This window comes from Malania oleifera, chromosome 13 (genome assembly GCF_029873635.1).
Source record: "Malania oleifera isolate guangnan ecotype guangnan chromosome 13, ASM2987363v1, whole genome shotgun sequence".
NCBI lineage: Eukaryota > Viridiplantae > Streptophyta > Magnoliopsida > Santalales > Ximeniaceae > Malania > Malania oleifera.
The window spans coordinates 7,699,152-7,721,380 of record NC_080429.1 but is presented as its reverse complement, the minus strand read 5'-3'; the positions used below and the strand labels follow the sequence as shown (position 1 = coordinate 7,721,380).

The 22,229-nt window shown below is 33.8% G+C and overlaps 1 protein-coding gene across 1 annotated transcript in view; it reads left to right on the top strand.

The window, feature by feature from the left end:
- LOC131146520 (protein REVEILLE 6) overlaps positions 1-11,047 on the top strand; it is a 28,464-nt gene extending 17,417 nt beyond the window's left edge. Inside the window, exons 7-9 of the mRNA XM_058096152.1 lie at positions 8,793-8,852; positions 10,453-10,556; positions 10,676-11,047. Of these exons, the coding sequence (XP_057952135.1) occupies positions 8,793-8,852; positions 10,453-10,556; positions 10,676-10,697 (186 nt within the window). The 3' untranslated portion in view covers positions 10,698-11,047. The remainder of the gene's footprint in view (positions 1-8,792; positions 8,853-10,452; positions 10,557-10,675) is intronic.
- The last annotated feature ends 11,182 nt before the right edge of the window (positions 11,048-22,229 follow it).

Below are 22,229 nucleotides of genomic sequence, written 5' to 3'. Positions count from 1 at the left end.
ATTTGAACTTATGAGTTATGACCAACTGGTTACAAACGAGCAACCTTACTGTTTTTCGCAACTGAAAGGACCCTTAATGTTTCTGAGCTAGCTTCGGTGTAGAGTATCTCACTAAAAAAAATATTTATTTACTTGTTTTCCAAGAAAATATCTCATTTGGAAAAAATGTTATTTTCTTTTGGTTGTCATTTTTTGTTAAAAAAATTCTCTGCTTGTGATGTTTTCACTTTTACTTTTTCTTTGTGGTAGTTTGGAGGGCTCGGAGAAGCCCTTGCATTTCATATTGTGTTGCCTTGTGGTGGCCAAGCTCAGCTTCTTGTGTAGCTAACTTTTAAAAATGAATTTCATAGGTTTTAAAAGGTGTTTCTTTGTTTTGTTTCGTTGATGGGAAGAGGATGTGTTCTAGGTTCTTACTGTTCTAGTATCCCAATGCAGGACACAAAGTATATGTTACAGCCAAACAATTGTATCCATATGAGTTGTTTAGGGATTTGGAATTCCAACAAGTCTAAGAAATTTGATAATTTTCATTTTTACTTCTTCTTTCCAGGAATTATATTTAAGGAAAGTCCCACTTTGATTCATTTTGGGGGTTTTTTATTGCTTGGCCTCCAAGATTTGAATTCTGTATGAGTTCATATTTTACCCTGAGGTTTGGATGTTAAAATATTTAATTTGTAGTTGCCTGTTCCTTTTGTGACATGTCTCACATCAATTTTTGGTTTGTTCAGTATGTATCTATCATATGACATTTTGCTTGACATATTTGTTAGATGTCCCAGCCCGGGAATATATAGTCTAGAGGGGGGGTGAATCGACTCTTTTCCTGGAATATGTATTCTTCTACAAAATAAAAACTCTTGGCAAGATATAAGAAATTATATCGCAATATAAATATAAATCATGCACAAGATATAAAATAAAGAGTGTAAGGGAGAGAAAGAACAACACCGGTATTTTTACGTCGCTCGGCACCAAGCCTACATCCACGCCTTGAGACCAACTCAAGGATTCCACTATACGATCTCCTTCACCGGCGGAGAAGCCTTACAAGTTAGGAACAAATTCCTACCCGCTCACCAAGAGCCTCTTCGGTTCACAAAGAACCTTCACCAAATGGTCCACAAAGAACTTTACAAGAAGATGATAGAAATATAATATGATGCTCCTCAAATAAGTAAATATTAAATACAAAGAAAACCTCACACTATCTCTCAAGTAATGAATCAAACACAATTAAAGAGCAAGAGAGAATGAACACTTGTGAATGAAGAACAACAATGCAAAGTGCTAGGTGCTAGGTTTTGGTGTAAAAATATTTTTCACTAAAAATGATCAAAAGCCTTCAAAACCATGTTAATACAAGTCTAATATCTTGTATTTATAGCCCAAGAGCCTTAGGAGCCGTTAACTAGCCGTTGGGGGGAAGAAAAGATATTTTATTTGATAAACTAGTCGTTTTCCGCCCGTTAGCGTCACTTTGCCCGTTGGACTCGTCGACGAATCCCCTGTGTTCGTCGACGAGGTCCCTGAATCAGAAAAAGTCATAAAAATGAAAGTTTTGGAATTTTGTCTTGGCTTTCCAGGGACACCCTGATTGTCCCATTTAGACTTTTCTAGAAAAAGTTATGCCCAAAATACCCAAGGTGTTTAGGACTCAAAGCTGCACTACGGTAGTGACGATTGCTTTGTTTTTCTTTGTCAAAAAGCGTTTTAATGAATTAAAACATTTTTGGACAAAAGTATATGAAAATATATTGAGTCTAATGAAGATTAAAACTTGTCCAAATAAGTTTCCCTATAAATATAAGATATCTTGTTTTATGAAAACATATTTGAAAACTCGTTTCGATATCTTATATGCTTAGTATGTTCTTTATTGAAAATATGCTTGACTTTTAGGACTTTAGGACGTAAAGCTAGTTTTGTAAAATCGAGACTGAGTTTTGAAAATGTTTATTACTCATATATTACCTAACACTTGTCCCATTTTGAAAACTTAATTGAGTATAGGATTATTTTGACAACCTCTTTGTTTTTACTTTGAAAACTATGAATTGTGAGTTTGTTACTTTTGTGCAGATCCTATATGCTCATGTGTCCTAGTATGCTTATGCAATGACTCAACTCTTACTCAGAAATCATGCAAGACACACCGCGCAATAGTTACAATACGCACTCACTCACACAACCTTTATTACAATTAATTTATACACAATAAAAACTCCGAGATGTGCTTTGGTGCTTCTGAGTCAGTGTCCTTCCGATCTTTTCTATTTGATGTCTACTAGGTCTGATCTTTGCTTTTGATTTGGTACCTCTGTGTATTTGACACTTGTACCTATATTAGATAAGATCTGCGAGGATGGAAAATACTAGAGACAACAGATAGTTTAATATCATCAAAACATATAAACCAAGATAGTGTAGCTGATAGGGCTAACATTCTCCCCCTTTTTGATGATGTATAACCTTTTAAGAATCTACTTAATCTTTACATTTGTGTTTGTTCTTATTAAGGCTTATTGTGCAAAGATAATCTTACTTAGAACTACTAATGAGTTGTTATCATCAAAACAAGACAATTAAGCTTACGTAGTCTCTAAGGCTAACATTATCCCCCTTTTTGATGATGACAAACCATTGGTGTTTTATATGAGGTATGTTTTAAAGCTCCCCCTTAATTTATGCGCTCCCCCTCAATTTATGCATATTGTTAAATGATATTTATAATTTGTCCCCCCCTTACTATATGCATATGAGGTATAAAAATAATTCATGTTCATTTGAACTTTTAACATGCATTCCATATTTTCCCCCACACATACATCATGTTTTCCCTCACATATATAACACCATAAATCTTATCCCCATTGATAACTTCAAATATCTTCTCGCCCTTTGATCATCATAAAAAAGAGAGGTGCTAATCATTTATCTTAAAAATACTCTAAGAGCCTATTAAGACTAGTTTCCATGGTGGTGAGGTGAGTGTGTGCTAAACACATATACCATAATTTTGGGTGCTAAGATTGACTTCCTTCCAAACTTATGAATGATGATTCAGAAGTTAAACCATTTGTTGTAGATCAATCATTCAATGATCATTCAAGAATGAACATTTTCAAAATAAGCACAAAATATTCATGCTTATAATTTAAGCATGGTAAATGTGTCTAAACAACTTGGTAAAGAGCATGTGTATAATTTAGAGCATTCTAGGAAAATTCAAAGGATTATTGAAAATTTTGCATGTTTTTCAATATAGCGTACAATGTTTAGGATTCAACATGTACCACTACCTATTCAATTATTCAGCATGCATTATAAAAAATTCATAAAGTTCAACCCACATGCAGTGGATTTCAAGCGATGATCGTTTAACATGCAAAGACTTATAATTACCAATGAATCTTCATGCAAATGATCTTTTTATCATGCATCATTTATAAATATTCATTAATGACAATGTACATGAACCAGTCTAAGTGATCACTTAAGGTTAAAATACTAAGTTCAACTTGGTCACCATACTAATACTGCATAAGACTTTCAAAAGTATTTAGAATTTAAAAAATAAGTCTTATGAAGTCATAATTTCAGTTGACTAACTACCATGTATGTCTAAAATAGATCAATGAATTCAACATGCCAGACCCTAGTCAACTACCAGCTTGCAATGCACAAATCTGCATCGACCAAGTAGATTATGTTCAAATCAAGCATGTAGTTCAGTCTATTCAATCAATATAAACTATTCATCAAATAATATAACGTTTAGAAAGTAATGGATAGTAAGCGTTCAGTTCACATGAAGCATCCTATATATATATAAAAAAAAAAAAAAGATATTTCCAAAATAAGCACAATACACTGAAGTATTTATTGGATGAACTTTAAATTTGCTACTTCCCTTCAATTATACAACTCAAGCACAAAAATTTTATGATCTTTTTGAATATATTAATCATTTAAGCTTCAAGATGAGTTTAGGGTTATATGTGCAAAGTTTATAATTAATTCGCAAAAACTCAATTTTGTATGATTGATAAAATATACTATATTTTAAGATATTCATACAAAAACATATACATTTAAAAAATTATTTAACTAGTTAAGATCCTTTGTCCATTTAGGGGGTTTACTTAAGTATGCAATAACCAATACTATCATATAATAACCAATCATAATGATACATATATATTAAGTGAAATAGATTGGATGTTTTACTAAAGTTCTCATATTGGCTTGATTTTCCTAAGGTTCTTAGTATAATAATAATGTTTACTAAAATTTAAAATTTTAAGCACAAAACACTATTTAAGCTTTTAAAATATTATTACCCCTTATAACCTAACAAGAATCGTATGAGTAAAAAAATTTCTTTTAAGATATCATGCAAATATAACCCATGATTTGTTAATGAATTTAACACAAGATGTAAATCGTGAATCATGGCATGAGATCAAGTAGAAGGAGGAAAATATACATTTTCAGTTAACTTGGTTTTATTTGACAATGCTCTTAGAAAATAGGTGACATGTTCTCCTATTTTGCCACTAATGGGAAGGTATTCCTTAAACATATGATATCACAAATAAATGCTTCATTTTAGAATGTCACTTGTTGTTATGATTATTTTTACTAAAACTCAATTCATGAATGCTATGTTTGGATATTCTACCATGTATTCAAAAAGTGCATATATCATCAAAACGAATTATGTGACTAAGAAATACATCTCTTTTCCATAAGAGATGGATTTACCTATCATAGTATGTCTTTGAACTTAAATTCAAAACCTTAGAAATATATATGAGAAAAATAAGGTATTTCCATTTAATAAACTTAAAGCACATGCTATTTATCCCATAAATAATAGCCAACATTTTCAAAAAGGAACCATTTGATAATGACATATACAATTAAAGCATCACATTGGTTTTATAATTTGAACTCATCAATATTGACATGTTTTTCAGAAGTTTCCAACAAAGTAATTTAAACAATTCAAAATTTGGGATTTTTCGCTCATTAAATACTTTTACCTAGGTGGGGTTTAAATCTACCTAAACCTAATTCCTAATCCTAGGTCCTAAGGAAACAATTCAAAGAGCTCATATGTTTCCTTTTGGCATCCATTCCTCCTTGGGTCCCAATAGATTTTTCTTCACAACCCATTCCATTTTTCTTTCTTTGCCTCTAACTCCTCTAAATGGACAAAAATATCTAACCTGACTATTTCTTTCACAATATAGACAAATCTTGTTTTCATGTGAGGATCTTGACTTATTTGCATTATTTTTGCTTGTTGAGGCATAACCTTGTGATTTATAAGAGGATTTTGAATTCTTTTTAGAAACATTATTTTTCTTAACTTTCAAAGATTTATTTATGTTTTCTTTTCCTCTTATGATTTTACCATGATTTTCAACTTTGTTTTTTAAGAGATTATTTTCTTTTAAAATATTTTCAATTTTATTTTTCAAAATTCCTGCTTCCCCTTGAAGAATTTCATGGTCTTTTTGAGCTTTTTCCATAAGCTCCTCATTTTCCCTTTTTAAAGAGCAATTTTCTTCTTTCAAGATAGAATAAAGATAAGGTTCCTTGCCTTTGGATTTTGACAATTTTCCTTCCAAATTTTCTATCTTTTCTTTCAAAGTTTTATGCTCTTTTTGAGAATTTAAAACAAACTCTTCATTTATCCTTTTAAGGGATTTATTTTCTTCTTTCAAAGAAAATTTCATTTGTTTTGACAAAGCAAGCTCTTTCTCAACATTTTTGTTCTTCCTTTTTACTAAAAGTAATTCATCAAACAATTTAACACAACTATTCACAATTTCATCATATGAAGGTGCATAATCCTTCTCATCCGAACTTACTTCATCTTCTTGTTCGTTAGCCATGAAGCAAGGATGTGCTTCTTTCTCATTTTCATCATCAGTGGCTAATCCATCGATTTGATCCCAAGTTGCATCATTTATGGCATTATGATCCCCATTTAGAAAATTTTCTTCATTTTGATTTAGAGGGCAATTTATCATCTCATGCCTAGAGTTTGTACAATCACAACATTCAATGCATGACTCTTCTTTTTCTTTTTGTTGCGTTCTTTTACTTAAAAGTTTCTTAACTTCTCTTGTAAAGAATACAATATCATTATCTTCAATTATTTCTTGTTGATTAGTATAAGATGATTCTAAGACAAAACCATTTTCTATCTTAGGTTTTTCTAGATTTATTACTTTTTCAATGGTCATAGATGACTTAGGTAAAGATTGGAGAATTTTTTGAATATAATCTTCTAATGAATAAATTCTACCAAATGCTTTTAAGTTATTTATGAGACGTGTGAACCGAGTGAGCATGGAAGAAATTTCTTCACCATCATTTAAGTTAAATATTTCGTATTCTCTAACTAACTTGCAAATTTTTGACTGTTCATTTTGTGATGTGTTTCCATAGATGTTTTCAAGTACATCCCACATTTCTTTTGCGGTTTGACATTCACAAATATTACTATGTACATCATCATTTAAACCACAAAGAATAATATGCTTTGCTTTAAAATTTAGTTCAACTAACTTTTTTTTGCTTGGTGATTGTTCCAATATAGTCTTTGGAATATCCTCATTTTTCTTTGTGATTGAGAAGTCTCCTTTGGAGATGATCTCCCACAAATCCAAGTCATATGCTTGAATGAATACGGACATTTGATTTTTCCACGCGTGTTAGTTTGAACCGTCGAACATCGGTTGTTGATAAATGGATCGTCCATATGAAGAGGTGCTCATCGAATACTCCATTTGATCTTTTACGCTCTGGATTTTACTCTGAAAATACAAGGGCCTTGTTCTGATACCACTTGTTAGATGTCCCAACCCGGGAGTATATAGTCTAGAGGGGGGGTGAATAGATTCTTTTCACGAAATATGTATTCTTCTACAAAATAAAAACTTTTGACAAGATACAAGAAATTATATCGCGATATAAATATAAATCATGTACAAGATATAAAATAAAGAGTGTAAGGGAGAGAAAGAACAACACTGGTATTTTTACGTGGTTTGGCACCAATCATACATCCACGCCTTGAGACCAACTTTATATACGATCTCCTTCACCGGCGGAGCAGCCTTATAAGTTGGGAACAAATTCCTACCCGCTCACCAAGAGCCTCTTCGGTTCACAAAGAACTTTCACCAAATGGTCCACAAAGAACTTTACAAGAAGATGATAAAAATATAATATGATGCTCCTCAAATGAGTAAATATTAAATACAAAGAAAACCTCACACTATCTCTCAAGTAATGAATCAAACACAATTAAAGAGTAAGAGAGAATGAACACTTGTGAATGAAGAACAACAATGCAAAGTGCTAGGTGCTTAGGTTTTGGTGTAAAAATATTTTTCACTAAAAATGATCAAAAGCCTTCAAAACCATGTTAATACAAGTCTAATATCTTGTATTTATAGCCCAAGAGCTTTAGGAGCCGTTAACTAGATGTTGGGGGGAAGAAAAGATATTTTATTTGACAAACTAGTCATTTTCCGCCCGTTAGCATCACTTTGCCCGTTGGACTCGTCGACGAATCCCCTGTGTTCGTCGATGAGGTCCTTGAATCAGAAAAAGTCATAAAAATGAAAGTTGTGGAATTTTGTCTTAGCTTTCCAGGGACACCATGATCGTCCCATTTGGACTTTTCTAAAAAAAGTTATGCCCAAAATACCCAAGGTGTTTAGGACTCAAGGCTGCACTACGGTAGTGACGATTGCTTTGTTTTTCTTTGTCAAAAAGCGTTTTAATGACTTAAAACATTCTTGGACAAAAGTATATGAAAATATATTGAGTCTAATGAAGATTAAAACTTATCCAAATGAGTTTCCCTATAAATATAAGATATCTTGTTTTATGAAAACATATTTGAAAACTCGTTTCGATATCTTATATGCTTAGTATGTTCTTTATTGAAAATATGTTTGACTTTTAGGACTTTAGGATGTAAAGCTAGTTTTGTAAAATCGAGACCGAGTTTTGAAAATGTTTATAACTCATATATTACTTAACACTTGTCCCATTTTGAAAACTTAATTGAGTATAGGATTATTTTGACAACTTCTTTGTTTTTACTTTAAAAACTATGAATTGTGAGTTTGTTACTTTTGTGCAGATCCTATATGCTCATGTGTCCTAGTATGCTTATGCAATGACTCAACTCTTACTCAGAAATCATGCAAGACACACACCGCAAGAGTTATAATACGCACACACTCACACAACTCTTATTACAATTAATTTATACACAATAAAAACTCCGGGATGTGCTTTGGTGCTTCTGAATCAGTATCCTTCCGATCTTTTCTATTTGATGCCTACTAGGTCTGATCTTTGCTTTTGATTTGGTACCTCTGTGTATTTGACACTTGTACCTATACTAGATAAGATCTGCAAGGATGAAAAATACTAGAGACAACAAATAGGTTAATATCATCAAAACATATAAACCAAGATAGTGTAGCTGACGGGGCTAACAATATTTCTTGGCTCAGACTTCTTATGTAGAGGAAGAAGAAAAGGAAATACAAAAAATAAATTTCTCTGGGTTTTTTGGGGCTTGAGGGAAAGGGGATGAGTGGGCTAGTGGCCGAGAGGTTGTTTGGTATTCTTCCTAGTTAGTGAATGAGTTCTTTGGTCATTGTTGCATCATCTTGATTTCAGAATTAGAAATTTTAATTTTAACCTTAAAGATATTTTTATTTGTGAACTTATATTTGTGGGTTTCTGTGCAGGTATTATTGTTGATGAGAAACCTTTCCATTAATCTGTCCAGCCCTGATTTTGAGGATCATGTAAGTGCCCTTTCCTCTTGGCTTTTGTTTTACTTTTGTTTGCAGTTGGGTATTAGCTATTGTGGTTGATGCACCTTTCGGGTAGAAACATCCACTGGTATTGCCTCAGGATGAAAGTATGTGTTATGCTTGTGGTTTAAATTTTTGTAGAAATGTGCCATATATATTCGGATCTTGGTTGCAATAGTGTCTACTGGACTCACCAATCCATATGTCCCACAGTGTTGACCTGGTAAATTCTTCAGTGTTCAAGTATGAAAAATTCCACTGATCAGAACCAAAGATTCTTGATTGGCTTGGCATACATTTTTGCCCCTGATTTGACCTGTGTTTCACCATTATGTATGTCACGCTGGATTTTGTTCTGTGTATTTCTGCACTCATTTAAGTACAATTTGTTTGCTCCCCATGGGCCAGATAGGGTTGTAAATATTTTGTGGGGGAGGAGGGGAGTGTTAAGCTTAACACACATTTTGGATTCGATTCTTAGCTATGTTTTAAAAGGTGAATGCGTAACATTAGGCGTTTTTACCCTTTAGAGATGAGGCTTAAGTTTTAAGGCCTTGGGACAGTAGCCTTTTGAGAATATTTTTTCTTTTAGATTAAAATATGTAAATAAATTACATTTATTTTTAAAATAAATAAAATTTTAAGAAAATTAAAAATATAATCTTTAAATAATCAAACATAATTTGCGGACTACTTGTTGACCATTCAAAAATTGCTAACGTGAATTCATTAAGTAAATTGTGAAAAAAGATAGGTATAACATTACAAAGTCCAAAATTTCCAATACGTAAGATACAAGCCTCAAGTATTTTGGGAAGGTTGAGCCTCAACATATTTTAGGCATGCCTTGTGCCTCAAGGCAATCTAGAGGCTCGCCTTGATTGAGCCTTTTAAAACATTGATTCTTTGTATCTTAGTCTTTGGGTTAATCTGACTTAACAAATGTGACAGCTATGATCCTTCTGATGATCCAAAAAGTTATGCTTAAGCATATGCATTTGGGGAAGCAGTCATATCCCGGTTCTTTCTACAATTAACTCTTTTGTTTGGTACCTTCAGATTGAATCTTTGTCTTGTATATACGGTCTTTAGTATTTCTGGTCAATTTTTCTTTAGTATTTCTGATCAATTTTGCGTATTGGCACAATTTACAAAGTACCCATTAAACCAGCACAATGATCATTTTTATTACTTTGTTGACATTGCTTGAGCATATGCCATTAATTTCTTGTGGTTTCTTGTAAAGTGAAGGCTGTCAGTTTAGTTTCTCCTTGTGGGATGATTTGTCCCAGACAGTCAACTCTATCCAAGATTTTGATATTCACATCTGATGTCTGAAGCAAAACGAAATAATATGATCATACTCACACCATGAACACATTCAAATCTGGCATCTGAATGGAACATATTTTGATTCAATTGTTTTTGAACGTGTTCCCTGGTGATGGACTGATTTCTTTCATAGGTTGGGTTGTCCCCTCAGAACAGGGAGGGGAGAAAAAGTATAAAGCCAACTTATTAGTTTAGTTCATAATTTGCTTCGTCACTTTATTTGTATGGTACTTACTGTTCTTTATTTATATTGATGCAGAGAAGGCTGCTTTCATCTTGTGAGATTGACTCCGAGAAGGCTACCTGTGGTGGTTTAGATAAATTCCTTAACGAGGATCTATCTAAGTGCAGTACTCGATTGGGGTAGGGAAAAGAGATTTGTTTCCTGCTGCCTCTTAATACTTGAACTATTAATGTTTCACTGGGATATTTCTTGTTCTCTCTGCACAATGTTTTCTGACCTCAAACACGCAAAATGCCAGGATAAAGGGCAACAATCTGTGAGCTACGGTTGGAACATGGTGTTGACAAAATTTTGCTGGTCCGTAAAGTGACGTTGCTCATCAGAAGATCAGAAGCTGCACAGTGAAGGGATTCTCATCTTTCTCAGCTGTCATGTATATAGTGAAAGAGAGGAAAAGAGACTATATATGTATGTGTATATATATATATATATATTAAAAAAGAAACGATGTAATGGAGGGAATGTAAAGCTGGTGCTTTAAGTGGGGTTTTCCAGAGGCCATCTATCCTGTATAGAACTGGATTTCTGTAAATTCAAGTTTTGACCTAGCAGTGGCTGTTTCTGGTTATGGGTTTCTTTCATATATATATATATATTGGCGTAATGTTTCTGTTTGGTGTGTTGGTCAAAACCTGTCTTCATAATTACTGTTTTGATTTCTGTTGGTTCTCGGTAGTTCCTAGTGTTGCACTCTTGTAAATTTAAATTATACAAATTTAAACTTAAGATTTGACGTTTAAGTTTATAAATGTATTTGATAAACAAAAGATCTGTGATGTCATTTTATTGGATGGGGCACTCTTATTTTGTTGTAAAATGCATATCTCTATCTTTGACTTATGAAATAGTTATGAAAAATCTCATTTCAATTTTTTAAAATTTGTATAGATTTTTTTTTTTCCAAATTTTAAATAGCTAGACATTAATTTTTTTTAAAAGGTCTTATACAAGTACGTATCCACATGGTAAATAACACCATACTCTTTGGTGTTATTTACTTTTTCGTTAATACCATACAAAATGCAGTGGTAGTGGTACCTTCTCCGTCTTCACTTGGTGTCTGAAGTTCAAATTCAAAGAAGCTAAAAAAGCTAAAGAAAATGCAAACATTTGGCTTGCGGAAAATGTTTATTTTTACAAATAAATTAATTAAATTAGTACAATCAATTTTAAAAAAATTATATTATTATTAAAAATAAATAATAAGCTAAAATTTTTACAAATTCAAAATTAAAAATAATTATTTGTAAATTTTATCATACAATTATTCATTTCTTATTACATATCAAATGAAATTATTAGAAATATGTAAAGTGTTAAGGATTTTGTTGAAACTATCTCTAAGGATTCCGAAACTGATCACAATAGCAATTTAAATTCAAATAATGAAGATATTTCAACAACCTCTTAAATTCAAATAATGAAGATATCTCAACAATTTTTTGTATTTAAATATTCTACTGTAATCTAGTATATCTAATCACAATCTCTTGTAACAAACTCCTCTGTTTGCATTCTATATATAGTAATGTAAACTCCTGCAATATGTGAGGAGATAATATACCAATATTTGTGTATTCAAACTTGGTATCAAAGCCACCAAGACTTACGTCTTTCTTATGTTCCAATGGACAACCCTGTATCCTCATCACCATCTTCTACTGAAACTCACCCACGGCCATCCCCAAATTCCACCTCTATTCCTATTGCTAGCCTCACCAATATTCATCATCTACTCACATCAAATTAACCCACTAAAATTTCTTCCTCTGGCATGCTCAGATCACTCCCTATCTACGTGGCCAACATGTCTATGGCTTTGTTGATGACATCAATCCTCCTCCCCCTTCCACCATACCCAATCCAACATCTACCTCAACTTCCGCTGTCGCCATTCCAAATCCATCATTCTAGCTATGGAGCCAACAAGACCAAATCATTCTCAATACCCTCATATCTTCCCTATCCAAAAACATTCTCTCGCATGTCATGGGCTGCACCACTTCACGTGATCTCTGGCTCTCTCTTGAAAGAATGTTTGTCCCTCAATCTCAAGCCCGTATTACTCGCACTCATTATCAACTTGCCACCATGAAGAAAGGATCCTCTACCATATCCGCGTACTTCCAAAAAATGAAAGTTCTTATTGATACTCTTGTTGTTGTCGAACAACCTTTAAATAATTATGAAACTATCTCCTATTTGCTTGCAGGTTTAGGGACCGAATATGATCCCTTTATCATGTCCGTGACAACTCGTGTGGATCCTCTGCCTCTTGATGAATTGTATGGACATCTTCTAGCGCATGAACAGTGCATTGAGCAACATCATATTCCCACCAATCTTGCCATGTCCTCTACTGATATAGCCTCTCGCAATCATCCAAATCAAGGCAAGAATCAGCCGCCCATCCATAACAACTCCGGTGGCCGACATAACCATGGTGGACGTGGTCAACATGATCGCGGTAGGGGTCATCATTCCCCATCACCGAGTACCTTTTCCAATGGCCATCGCCCTACATGCCAAATCTGCAACAAGATGGGTCACATTGCTCTTAAATGTCACTACAGGTTTGATCATGTTATTCAACAAGCTCCATCTCAGTCCCATCAAGCATATAATATTTCTCAACCAAATGCACCTGATGAGAATTGGTACCTCGATACCGGCGCAACCCATCATCGGACCAGTGATCTCTCCAATCTCAACCTGTCTGCAGAACCTTACAATGGCCCTGATTAGATGCATGTTGGTGATGGCTCAGGTTTGTCTATTTATCACATCGGCTCCTCTCTTCTTTGCACTTCCACTTGTTCCTTTGTTTTAAAACATCTCCTTCATGTTCCTCACATTACAAAAAATCTTCTTTCAGTCAACAAATTTGCTCGTGATAATTCCCTTTTTTTGAATTTCATGCGTCTCACTTTGTCATTAAGGATTACAGCACGAAGAAAATAATCCTTCAAAGGCGTCTTAAGAATGGTCTCTATTAGCTTCCTTCTAGTCCAATAAAACAAGCACTTGTCAGTGAACGCACAACAAATGTCAACTGGCATCGTTGCTTGGAGCATCAGCTTTTCAAACTATTTGGCATGTCATCTTCAAGTTTTAGCTTCGAGTCTCTTCCAATAAAACTGCTGCTCCATGTTCTGCGTGTTTGCAAGCTAAAAGTCATTAGTTACCATTTTCTTCTTCTACGCATACGCATATCTCTTCATCTCCTTTAGAGTTAATATTTAGTGATGTCTGGGGTCCTTCGTCAGTTGTTTCACATCTTGGAAATAAATATTATGTTTCTTTTATTGATGCATTTTCTCAATTTACTTGGCTATATACGATTCAATGCAAATCCGATGTTTATTCCACATTTCTAAAATTTCAAACACTTGTTGAAAGACAATTTGATACTAAAATAAAGTGCTTCCAGTCCAACTGGGGTGGTGAGTATCGATCCCTCCATACTCATCTCCAAACTCAAGGCATTCATCACTGTTTGTTATGCCCACCTACTCATGCCCAAAATAGATGTACTGAGCGAAAACATAGACATGTCATTGAAACATCACTTGCTCTTCTCACTGACAACTCCTTACCATAGAAATTTTGGGATGAAGCTTTTCAAACCGCATGTTTTCTTATCAATCGCATGCCTACTGTTGTGCTCAATAATTTATCACCTTATGAAAAATTATACAAGTGCAGTCTAGATTATAATCTTCTCAAAATTTTTGGGTGTGCATGCTATCCACATCTTCAACCTTACAACAGCAATAAATTGCAGCCTCGTTCCTCTCCATGTGTATTTATCGGATATAGCATGCATAATAAGCGCTACAAATGTTTAAATCATAATACCAATCGAATTTACATCTCTCGTGATGTTATCTTCAATGTATACTCTTTTCCGTTTTCTTCTCCCATTTGTAGGTCCACATCTCAACCTTCATCACCAATTCATGCCATTTTGCCATTACCATTACTTGCTTCACCGACAGGATGAGATGTGATTAATTCACAAGCTGCTTCATCACCTACAATGGCATCACCTCAGTCACCTACAACTTTGTCGCCTACTCCTCCTATCATTGAGATACCTCCAGCACTAGCGCCAACATGAACTCACTCAATGGTCACTCGGTCTCAAGCCAACGTGTTCAGACCTCGGCAACATACAAATGGCACAATTCGGTACCCCATTCCTCGAGCGTTACTTGCTGAAACAGCTGCAACATCGAACCAATTTGCTTCACTAATGCAGCCAAAATACCAGAGTTGCGAGCTACAATGCAAGAAGAATTTAATGCTCTGCTTCGGAACAATACCTGGTCCCTTGTTCCATCTCATGCGACTAAGAATGTAGTAGGATGCAAATGAGTGTTCAAACTAAAAAGAAAATTTGATGGATCTCTTGAGCGCTACAATGCGCAGTTAGTGGCTAAAGGATTTCATCAATTAGCTAGCTTGGATTATGGAGAAACATATAGTCCTGTGGTTAAGCCAACCGCTATACGAATTCTTCTCTCACTAGCTTACTTTGCGGGTTGGGTCATGCGCCAAATTGATATTCAAAATGCATTTCTCCATGGGACACTCTCTGAGGAGGTATATGACTCAACCACCTCGTTTCTCACATCCATTATATCCACCTCATGTTTGTTGCCTCAACAAAACAATTTATGGCCTCAAACAAGCCCTGAGGGCTTGGTTTTCATGATTGAGCTCTTGTTTAATTCAACTTGGTTTTCATGCATCCAAAGCCGACTCCTCCTTATTTATTTTTCATGCTGGATCCACGACCATTTTCATTCTCATTTATTTTGATGATATCATCATCACCTCTTCGGTTCCATTTGCCATTGATAAGCTTCTTGCACTGTTGAGGAAAGATTTTGTTGTTAAAGATCTAGGTGATCTCAACTTCTTTCTCGGTGTTGAAGTGCAACGGCTACTAGAGGGCCTTCTTTTATCTCAACAACGGTGTATCCTTGATTTACTAAAGGCCACAAAAATGCTTAAAGCTAAGCCGATCTCATCCCCTATGACATCAACTCACTCCCTATCGACACATGACAGTGATCCCTTTCCTGATACATTTCTTTTTTGAAGCATTGTTGGGTCACTACAATATTTATCACTCACTCGTCCCGACTTGGCATTTTTTGTTAACCGTGTGTGCCAATTTATGCATCATCCAACTAAGCTACACTAGCAGGCCGTGAAGCGCATACTCCAGTATCTCAAGCATACATTATCTCATGGACTTCTTATCACTAAGTCATCCACTCAACACCTTGAAGCATTTTTCGATGAGAATTGGGCAGGTTGCCCCGATGGTCGTCGTTCCAGAGGCACATATTGTATTTTTCTTGGCAAGAACTTAATTTCTTGGAGTTCTCACAAACATCCAACAGTGTCCCGCTCAAGAACCGAGGCAGAATACAAAGCTCTCGCCAACACTGCTGCTGAATTACAATGGATTGAGTACCTTCTTCATGATCTGTGAGTTACACTTCCGCGTGCTCCAACTCTTTGGTGTGACAACACAGGCGCAACTTACATGTCAGCCAATCCGGTATTTCAGGCCTGCACCAAACATGTTGAGATAGATTTTCACTTTGTTCGTGACAAAGTTGCTGCTAAAGATTTGACAGTTTCATTCATCTCCACCTAGGACTAGGTGGCCGATGTTCTAATCAAACCAATAGTATCCTCGCGATTTCAAATACTCTGTTCCAAGCTCAACGTACGTGCCTCCACGTTGCACTTGAAGGGGGGTGTTAAGGATTCTGTTGAAACTATCTCCAAGGATCCCGGAACTGATCACAACAGCAACTTAAATTCAAATAATGAAGATATGTCAACAACCTTTTAAATTCAAATAATGAAGATATCTCAACAATCTTATGTATTTAAATATTCTGCTATAATCTAGTGTATCTAGTCGTAATCTCTTGTAACAAACTCCTATATTTACATTCTATATATAACAATGTAAACTCCTACATTATGTGAGAAGATAATATATCAATATTTGTGTATTCAAACTTAAAGAATATCTATTATTTCTATTTCAAAATTTCTTATTCTATTCCATTCTATTCTAAGATATAATTATCTACTAGTGCGAGATGTTCTACTTTTTGAATTTAAGTTTGACAAACTTCCAAATATGAAGAAAAGATTCTTTGGTCATCAAACACCCCCCCCCCCAAAAAAATTTTTTTATTAATTTGAAATTCAAATTTTAAATTTGAATTTGTATGAATGTGAATAAAATAGAAGGCAAATTGAGCTTTTTCCAAATTCAAAAAAATTTAAATTCAAAGGTTGGAATCCAAACTCCCAGACACTACTTGAATACTAAACAAATATTTTTTTTAAATAAAAATATGCAATATATATATATATAAAAAGAGTTCACACATAAGAAAACAAGCTCACTTCATCTCACTTCTAAATTTAAATTCAAAGGTTGAACTCAAACTCCTAAAAACTATTTGAATACTAAGAAAATATTTTTTTAGAATAAAAATATATAAAAAGAGTTCTCACGATAAGAAAACATAAAAAATGGCTTTTTCTTCTCGTCCTCAAATGAGAAGATCTTTAGAAAGACTCCCAATGTCGAGAGACAAATAATCTTACGTAACTTATAGATTCACAAAAATTAAAGATGTTTTGAAATGCTATATAAATATCAAAAATGTTATATTTACTTTGCCTGTGATGCACTTAATATCCTAATTTTTTCACACACAGCCAGTCCCAAACCCGGGTAAAGGAGGAGGGTTGCGTTAGGTAACTGACAGCCAGCGTAAAATTTGTCAGATCACTATGATATGAAATTAAGGAATGAACGTATTCATGATAAGTTAGGTGTAGCTCCTATAGAAAATAAGATAAGGGAGGGACGACTCAGATGGTATGGATACTTACAACGTAGGCCACATAATGCACCTGTGAGGAAGAGTGACTTCATTACCGCAGAGGGTAGTAGAAGGGGTAGGGGTAGACCTAAAATAACTTAGGAGGAGATAGTAAATAAGGATTTAATATCCTTGAGTCTATTAAAAGAAATGGTCCATGATCGCATAAATTAACAGAAAAGGATTTATATAGCCAACCCCACTTAGTGGGACTAAGGCTTGGTTTTGTTGTTGTTGTTGTTGAATTTATCATTTTGTATATGTTATATTATGCGTGTGATGTAATTATTAAAAATAATTGATAAATAAAAATATCATATTTAGGCAATTAGTGCAGCGGTGTTGTATAAGTATTTTTGTAGTTAAGGTACTGTTTGGTTTAGAATTGGAATTGGAATTCATTGGAATCGAAAACAGAATGTCATTTCTCTCTCATGTTTGGTTCGACACAGAATCGGAATCAAAATTGTATTTTAGTGTTTGCTATAAGGAATCATAAATGAGCTAAGTTTATCAATTAGGTCATTATGGTATAACAAATTTATTCAATTAATTTAATATGGAATAATAATATTTATCAATATATAATTATTGTATAACATTATTTAATAAGCTATATGATTAATATTATTTACAACAAAATCATTTTGATAGTCATGTACTTGATTATACTTTGCATATTATATTTTATTATATTTTTATTATTATTTTATTTTAAATATATTATTAATATCATATTTTATAAGTATCATATTTTAACATGTAATTTAATAAATGCAAACAAAATTCTTGTATATTATAATTGTAACGACCCAAAAATTCATATCATTTTTTTTATATAATCGTATTACTCTAATACTCCTGATAACATCTACTATAACATCTCAGTCCCAAAGTGGGCACCGAGGAATACCTGTTCATAAGATAACACACCTATGCAACGAAAAACATAAAATCATAATAGCATAAATACAATACCAGAATTTCAGTATTTTCCCCAAAAATATACATACACATCACTCCAAAAATATCCACCAGATCTCGTAAGATCTACTCAAAAATACATCTCCCTGAAATACTTACCCTACAGATAGGGCAGTACAAACATCCCCTCTATCTCCAAGTCTGATCTACTTGTCTAGTTGGGTCACCTGAAATGCGTTAAATTACTGAGATGAGACAACTCTCAGTAAGATGAAATATACTATTATCAATGTGTGGCAACTGAGTTTACATGAATAATATACTGTAAAACAATTAAAACTGAGATAGCATGTAAAATAATATACAGTATAACTCACACCTATGTGATTTAAAATACAACTGTTTCTGAACTTTCTATTTAGTCATACTTTTAGTAATTATAAATATATTTGCTGTTTTTCTGTAAATCTATATATATATATATATAAAACTATGAAAACTTCTCTAGATAGTTGTATGTCATGATTTAACCCCTTATGATAGAGTTGTGCGGCTCGTAGGCGAGACTTAACACTGGTTGATCTACTAGGATAAGTCAATTGAAACCTCTGTTGTCAAATCGGCCGCCTCAATCTAGATTACTAGGGAGCCTGCAATCTCTCCTAAGGCACGATTGACTACTCATAAAATCCATACACTATTTGAGATATGTGGTTACACTCTAATCTAAATAGCTGCGGTACCATGCTCTGAAATTTGAACTATCCCATCAGTGTCTGATAATATATAATACTATTTAATATATCTTACTATTTTACCATGATTCTATTTCAACTATAATAACCATAACACTGTAAAAGTTGATCTGAATAAACTGTAATATCTTATCTAAGTAAACTGTAATATCTGAACGTTATGGTTCTATAATGTGTATATCATGGTATTATGAAAATGTTATAAAATATCTTTCTGTGTATATACTGTAAATCATAATTCTGTAAATTCTGTATAACATATTTTTATACACATAAATTGTAAATCATGATACTATGCAAACTGTGCAAATTCTGTACTGAACTGCTATTTACTCATGCCACATAATTAAATAAGTAAAACCCATGTACTATAATTTGTAAAACTATATAATATTTATTCTGGAAAAATCTCTATTCTACTACTATACCTCACTGGTAAAAATCTCTAATTTAGTTGGCATAACATATTTCCCTTACCTCACTGATTGGGAAGCTTGACTCCAACTTTATCCCTATGCCCCTGGCGCACCAAACTCAAAATCCTGAAATATAAATATATATTTCCAAATTCAATCAATCCAAACTCAGAATAATAACTATACTCATATTTTCCCCAAGCTCACATATTTCTTTTATCCATAAAATTCTAAACTACTAATTAATTATCAATATTACTTGAGTTTCTGAGAAAACCCCCGCTCGGATCCTCAACCTATGCCCGTGGTGTTTGGAAACTCAAACCCTGAAATCATAACACTCTAGTTTATTCAACTCAAACTTCAATATATTTTCATCTAATCTGTATTCAGAAAAGTCTAATAACTATAAAACCCTAAAATAACCTAATTACCCTGATTTTGAAATAGTGTCTGAACTTCTCAAACCAAAATTCTGCTTCCATTAAGTTGTAGAGAATCTCCCCGGGATTATCGTGGTAACTACTGATCATCGAACCGGGGAAAAACGGGGCGGAATCTTAGAGAGAAGTGAGGGAAACCAAATTTCTAGAAAGAGAAACAAGAAAATGAGGTTTTTCTCACCAAAATCTGATTTCTCACGTATTTATAGATGGCTGACCATGTGGCTATGTCAACGAGACACGTGGACTCGTCGATGAACTTATGAAGGGAGTTCGTCGACGAACCAAAGGGTCTCAATTTTCCCTCTCGACATTTCTTCGTCGACGAAACTCTGAAACTCGTTCATGAACCATATATATATAAGGGCATTCGTCGACGAACCCTACTTTTGTCCTTTTTTTTTTTTTTTTAGATTTCCCTTTCCTCCCATTTATCTCCCTTTCTCTTTATTATTTAATTGCTATTATTTCGCGGGTCTCTACAATAATAATATTGTAACGACCTGCTATCAAACTGATTTTTTTTTTTTCTATACTATAACATTTACAATGCTCTAATACCATACTGGATTAAACCCAATCATCAACCTAAGCAGCAAGAAGCAAAAATCCAATGCCTTTCACGAGGTTAGGTGTTCAAACCCTCCCGGGTTCGTTTCCGCCCCTGAATTCCTGAATTTACCCTCCTTTTGGAGTTGTGGGATCAACTTCAAGGGGCGCAGGATTAGTCACGTGGACCATAAAACGAACACATGGATACCAGGTGCGTAATCCAAAAAAAAAAAAACAGAAATCCAATAAAAAATAACCATATCTAATTATATACAATACTAGAGTGCTAAATTGTTTCCCAAAATATACATACATAACTCTTCCCCAGAAATATCCTCAACTGGCTAGAGCTATACAAAAATACTCCCAAAAATACTCACTTTAATATCAGGGCAATACTGAGGCTCCTTTATTTGCGAGCCTGATCTGCTCGCCTACTTGGATCACCTGAAAAATGTTAAAGTAATTGGAATGAGCCAACGCTCATTAAGACGAAATATGCTATTACTAGTGTGTGGCAAATGAGTTACAATATTATAAAAATTTGTTTCTATATAATCATGCATAACTAGATCTATGAATAATATACAAATAATAGAAACCACTACCAATTCCATATTGCTTAACATACCTATAATTTTGGGTTACTAGTCAAAATACTTACAATGTACATAAGTATATTCTCTGTCTCTGCAAGTCTGTATAAACATGATAATAACTGAAAACTTTCCCTGTGGATAACTGTGTGTCATGATTTAACCCCTCATGATAGGGTTGTGCGGCCCGTAGGCGGGATCCACCCTGGCTGGCCAACCAGGGTAAACCACTATACTCACTCGGTATGATCTGCCCTCCTCAACCCATATCTGATGGGGAACTTGTCCACGTCAGGGCACTATACGATCGATCTACTACCACGTATTATCTGAATAGGTGGTTGCACTCTGTAAACTGTATGTAGCTACGGTACCGTGCTCTGTAACTGTATAGTCCAACAGGGTCTGATACTATATAATACATCTCTATATACAACTATCTGATTTACCATGATTTTGAAATAACTGTATTAACCATGACAATGAAATAAACTGTAACTGTGTCAAGTGTATTTCTGAACTGAATTGTAATTTGTAAGTCATGGTACTGGAAACTGTATAATCATGGTATTGAAAACTACATAATCATGGTACTAAAAACTACATAATCATGGTACTGAAAACTGTATAATTATGGTATTCTTTGATTACTATAAAACGTAACTTGTAACACCCCGACCCCGAGGGGCCTGGGATATTAACTTTTTACTACTGATTTACAGCGGAAGCAAATAAACTCAAATTTTATTCAAACCAGAGCGCTAATTATTCATGTTACAATCACTTATTTCAAAAGAAGAAAATTACACAAACGTAAATATCTGAAATCATACTATATTTCTAATAAATCTTTATTTTTCTAATCCCCACCCGCATGCTTGCTAAGCCTGATTTCCGACATGTCCTTCAGAGTTATCTGAAATAAAATATGATTGGGGTGAGACGACGCTTAGTAAGTAAATAAGATTATTATTAGTGTGTGGCTAAAATGAGCTTTTAAAGAATTTCGTAAAACAATATTTAATAATATAACTTCAAGACTGCTTTTAGAATAAATATAAATTTAAAAATTTCTGCATAAAACTTTTGTCATCAATTTCAACAGTAAATTTTTATAATCATATATTATAACTGCTAAATTAAACTTTTAACTTTAAAACTGTAAAAACATTTAATG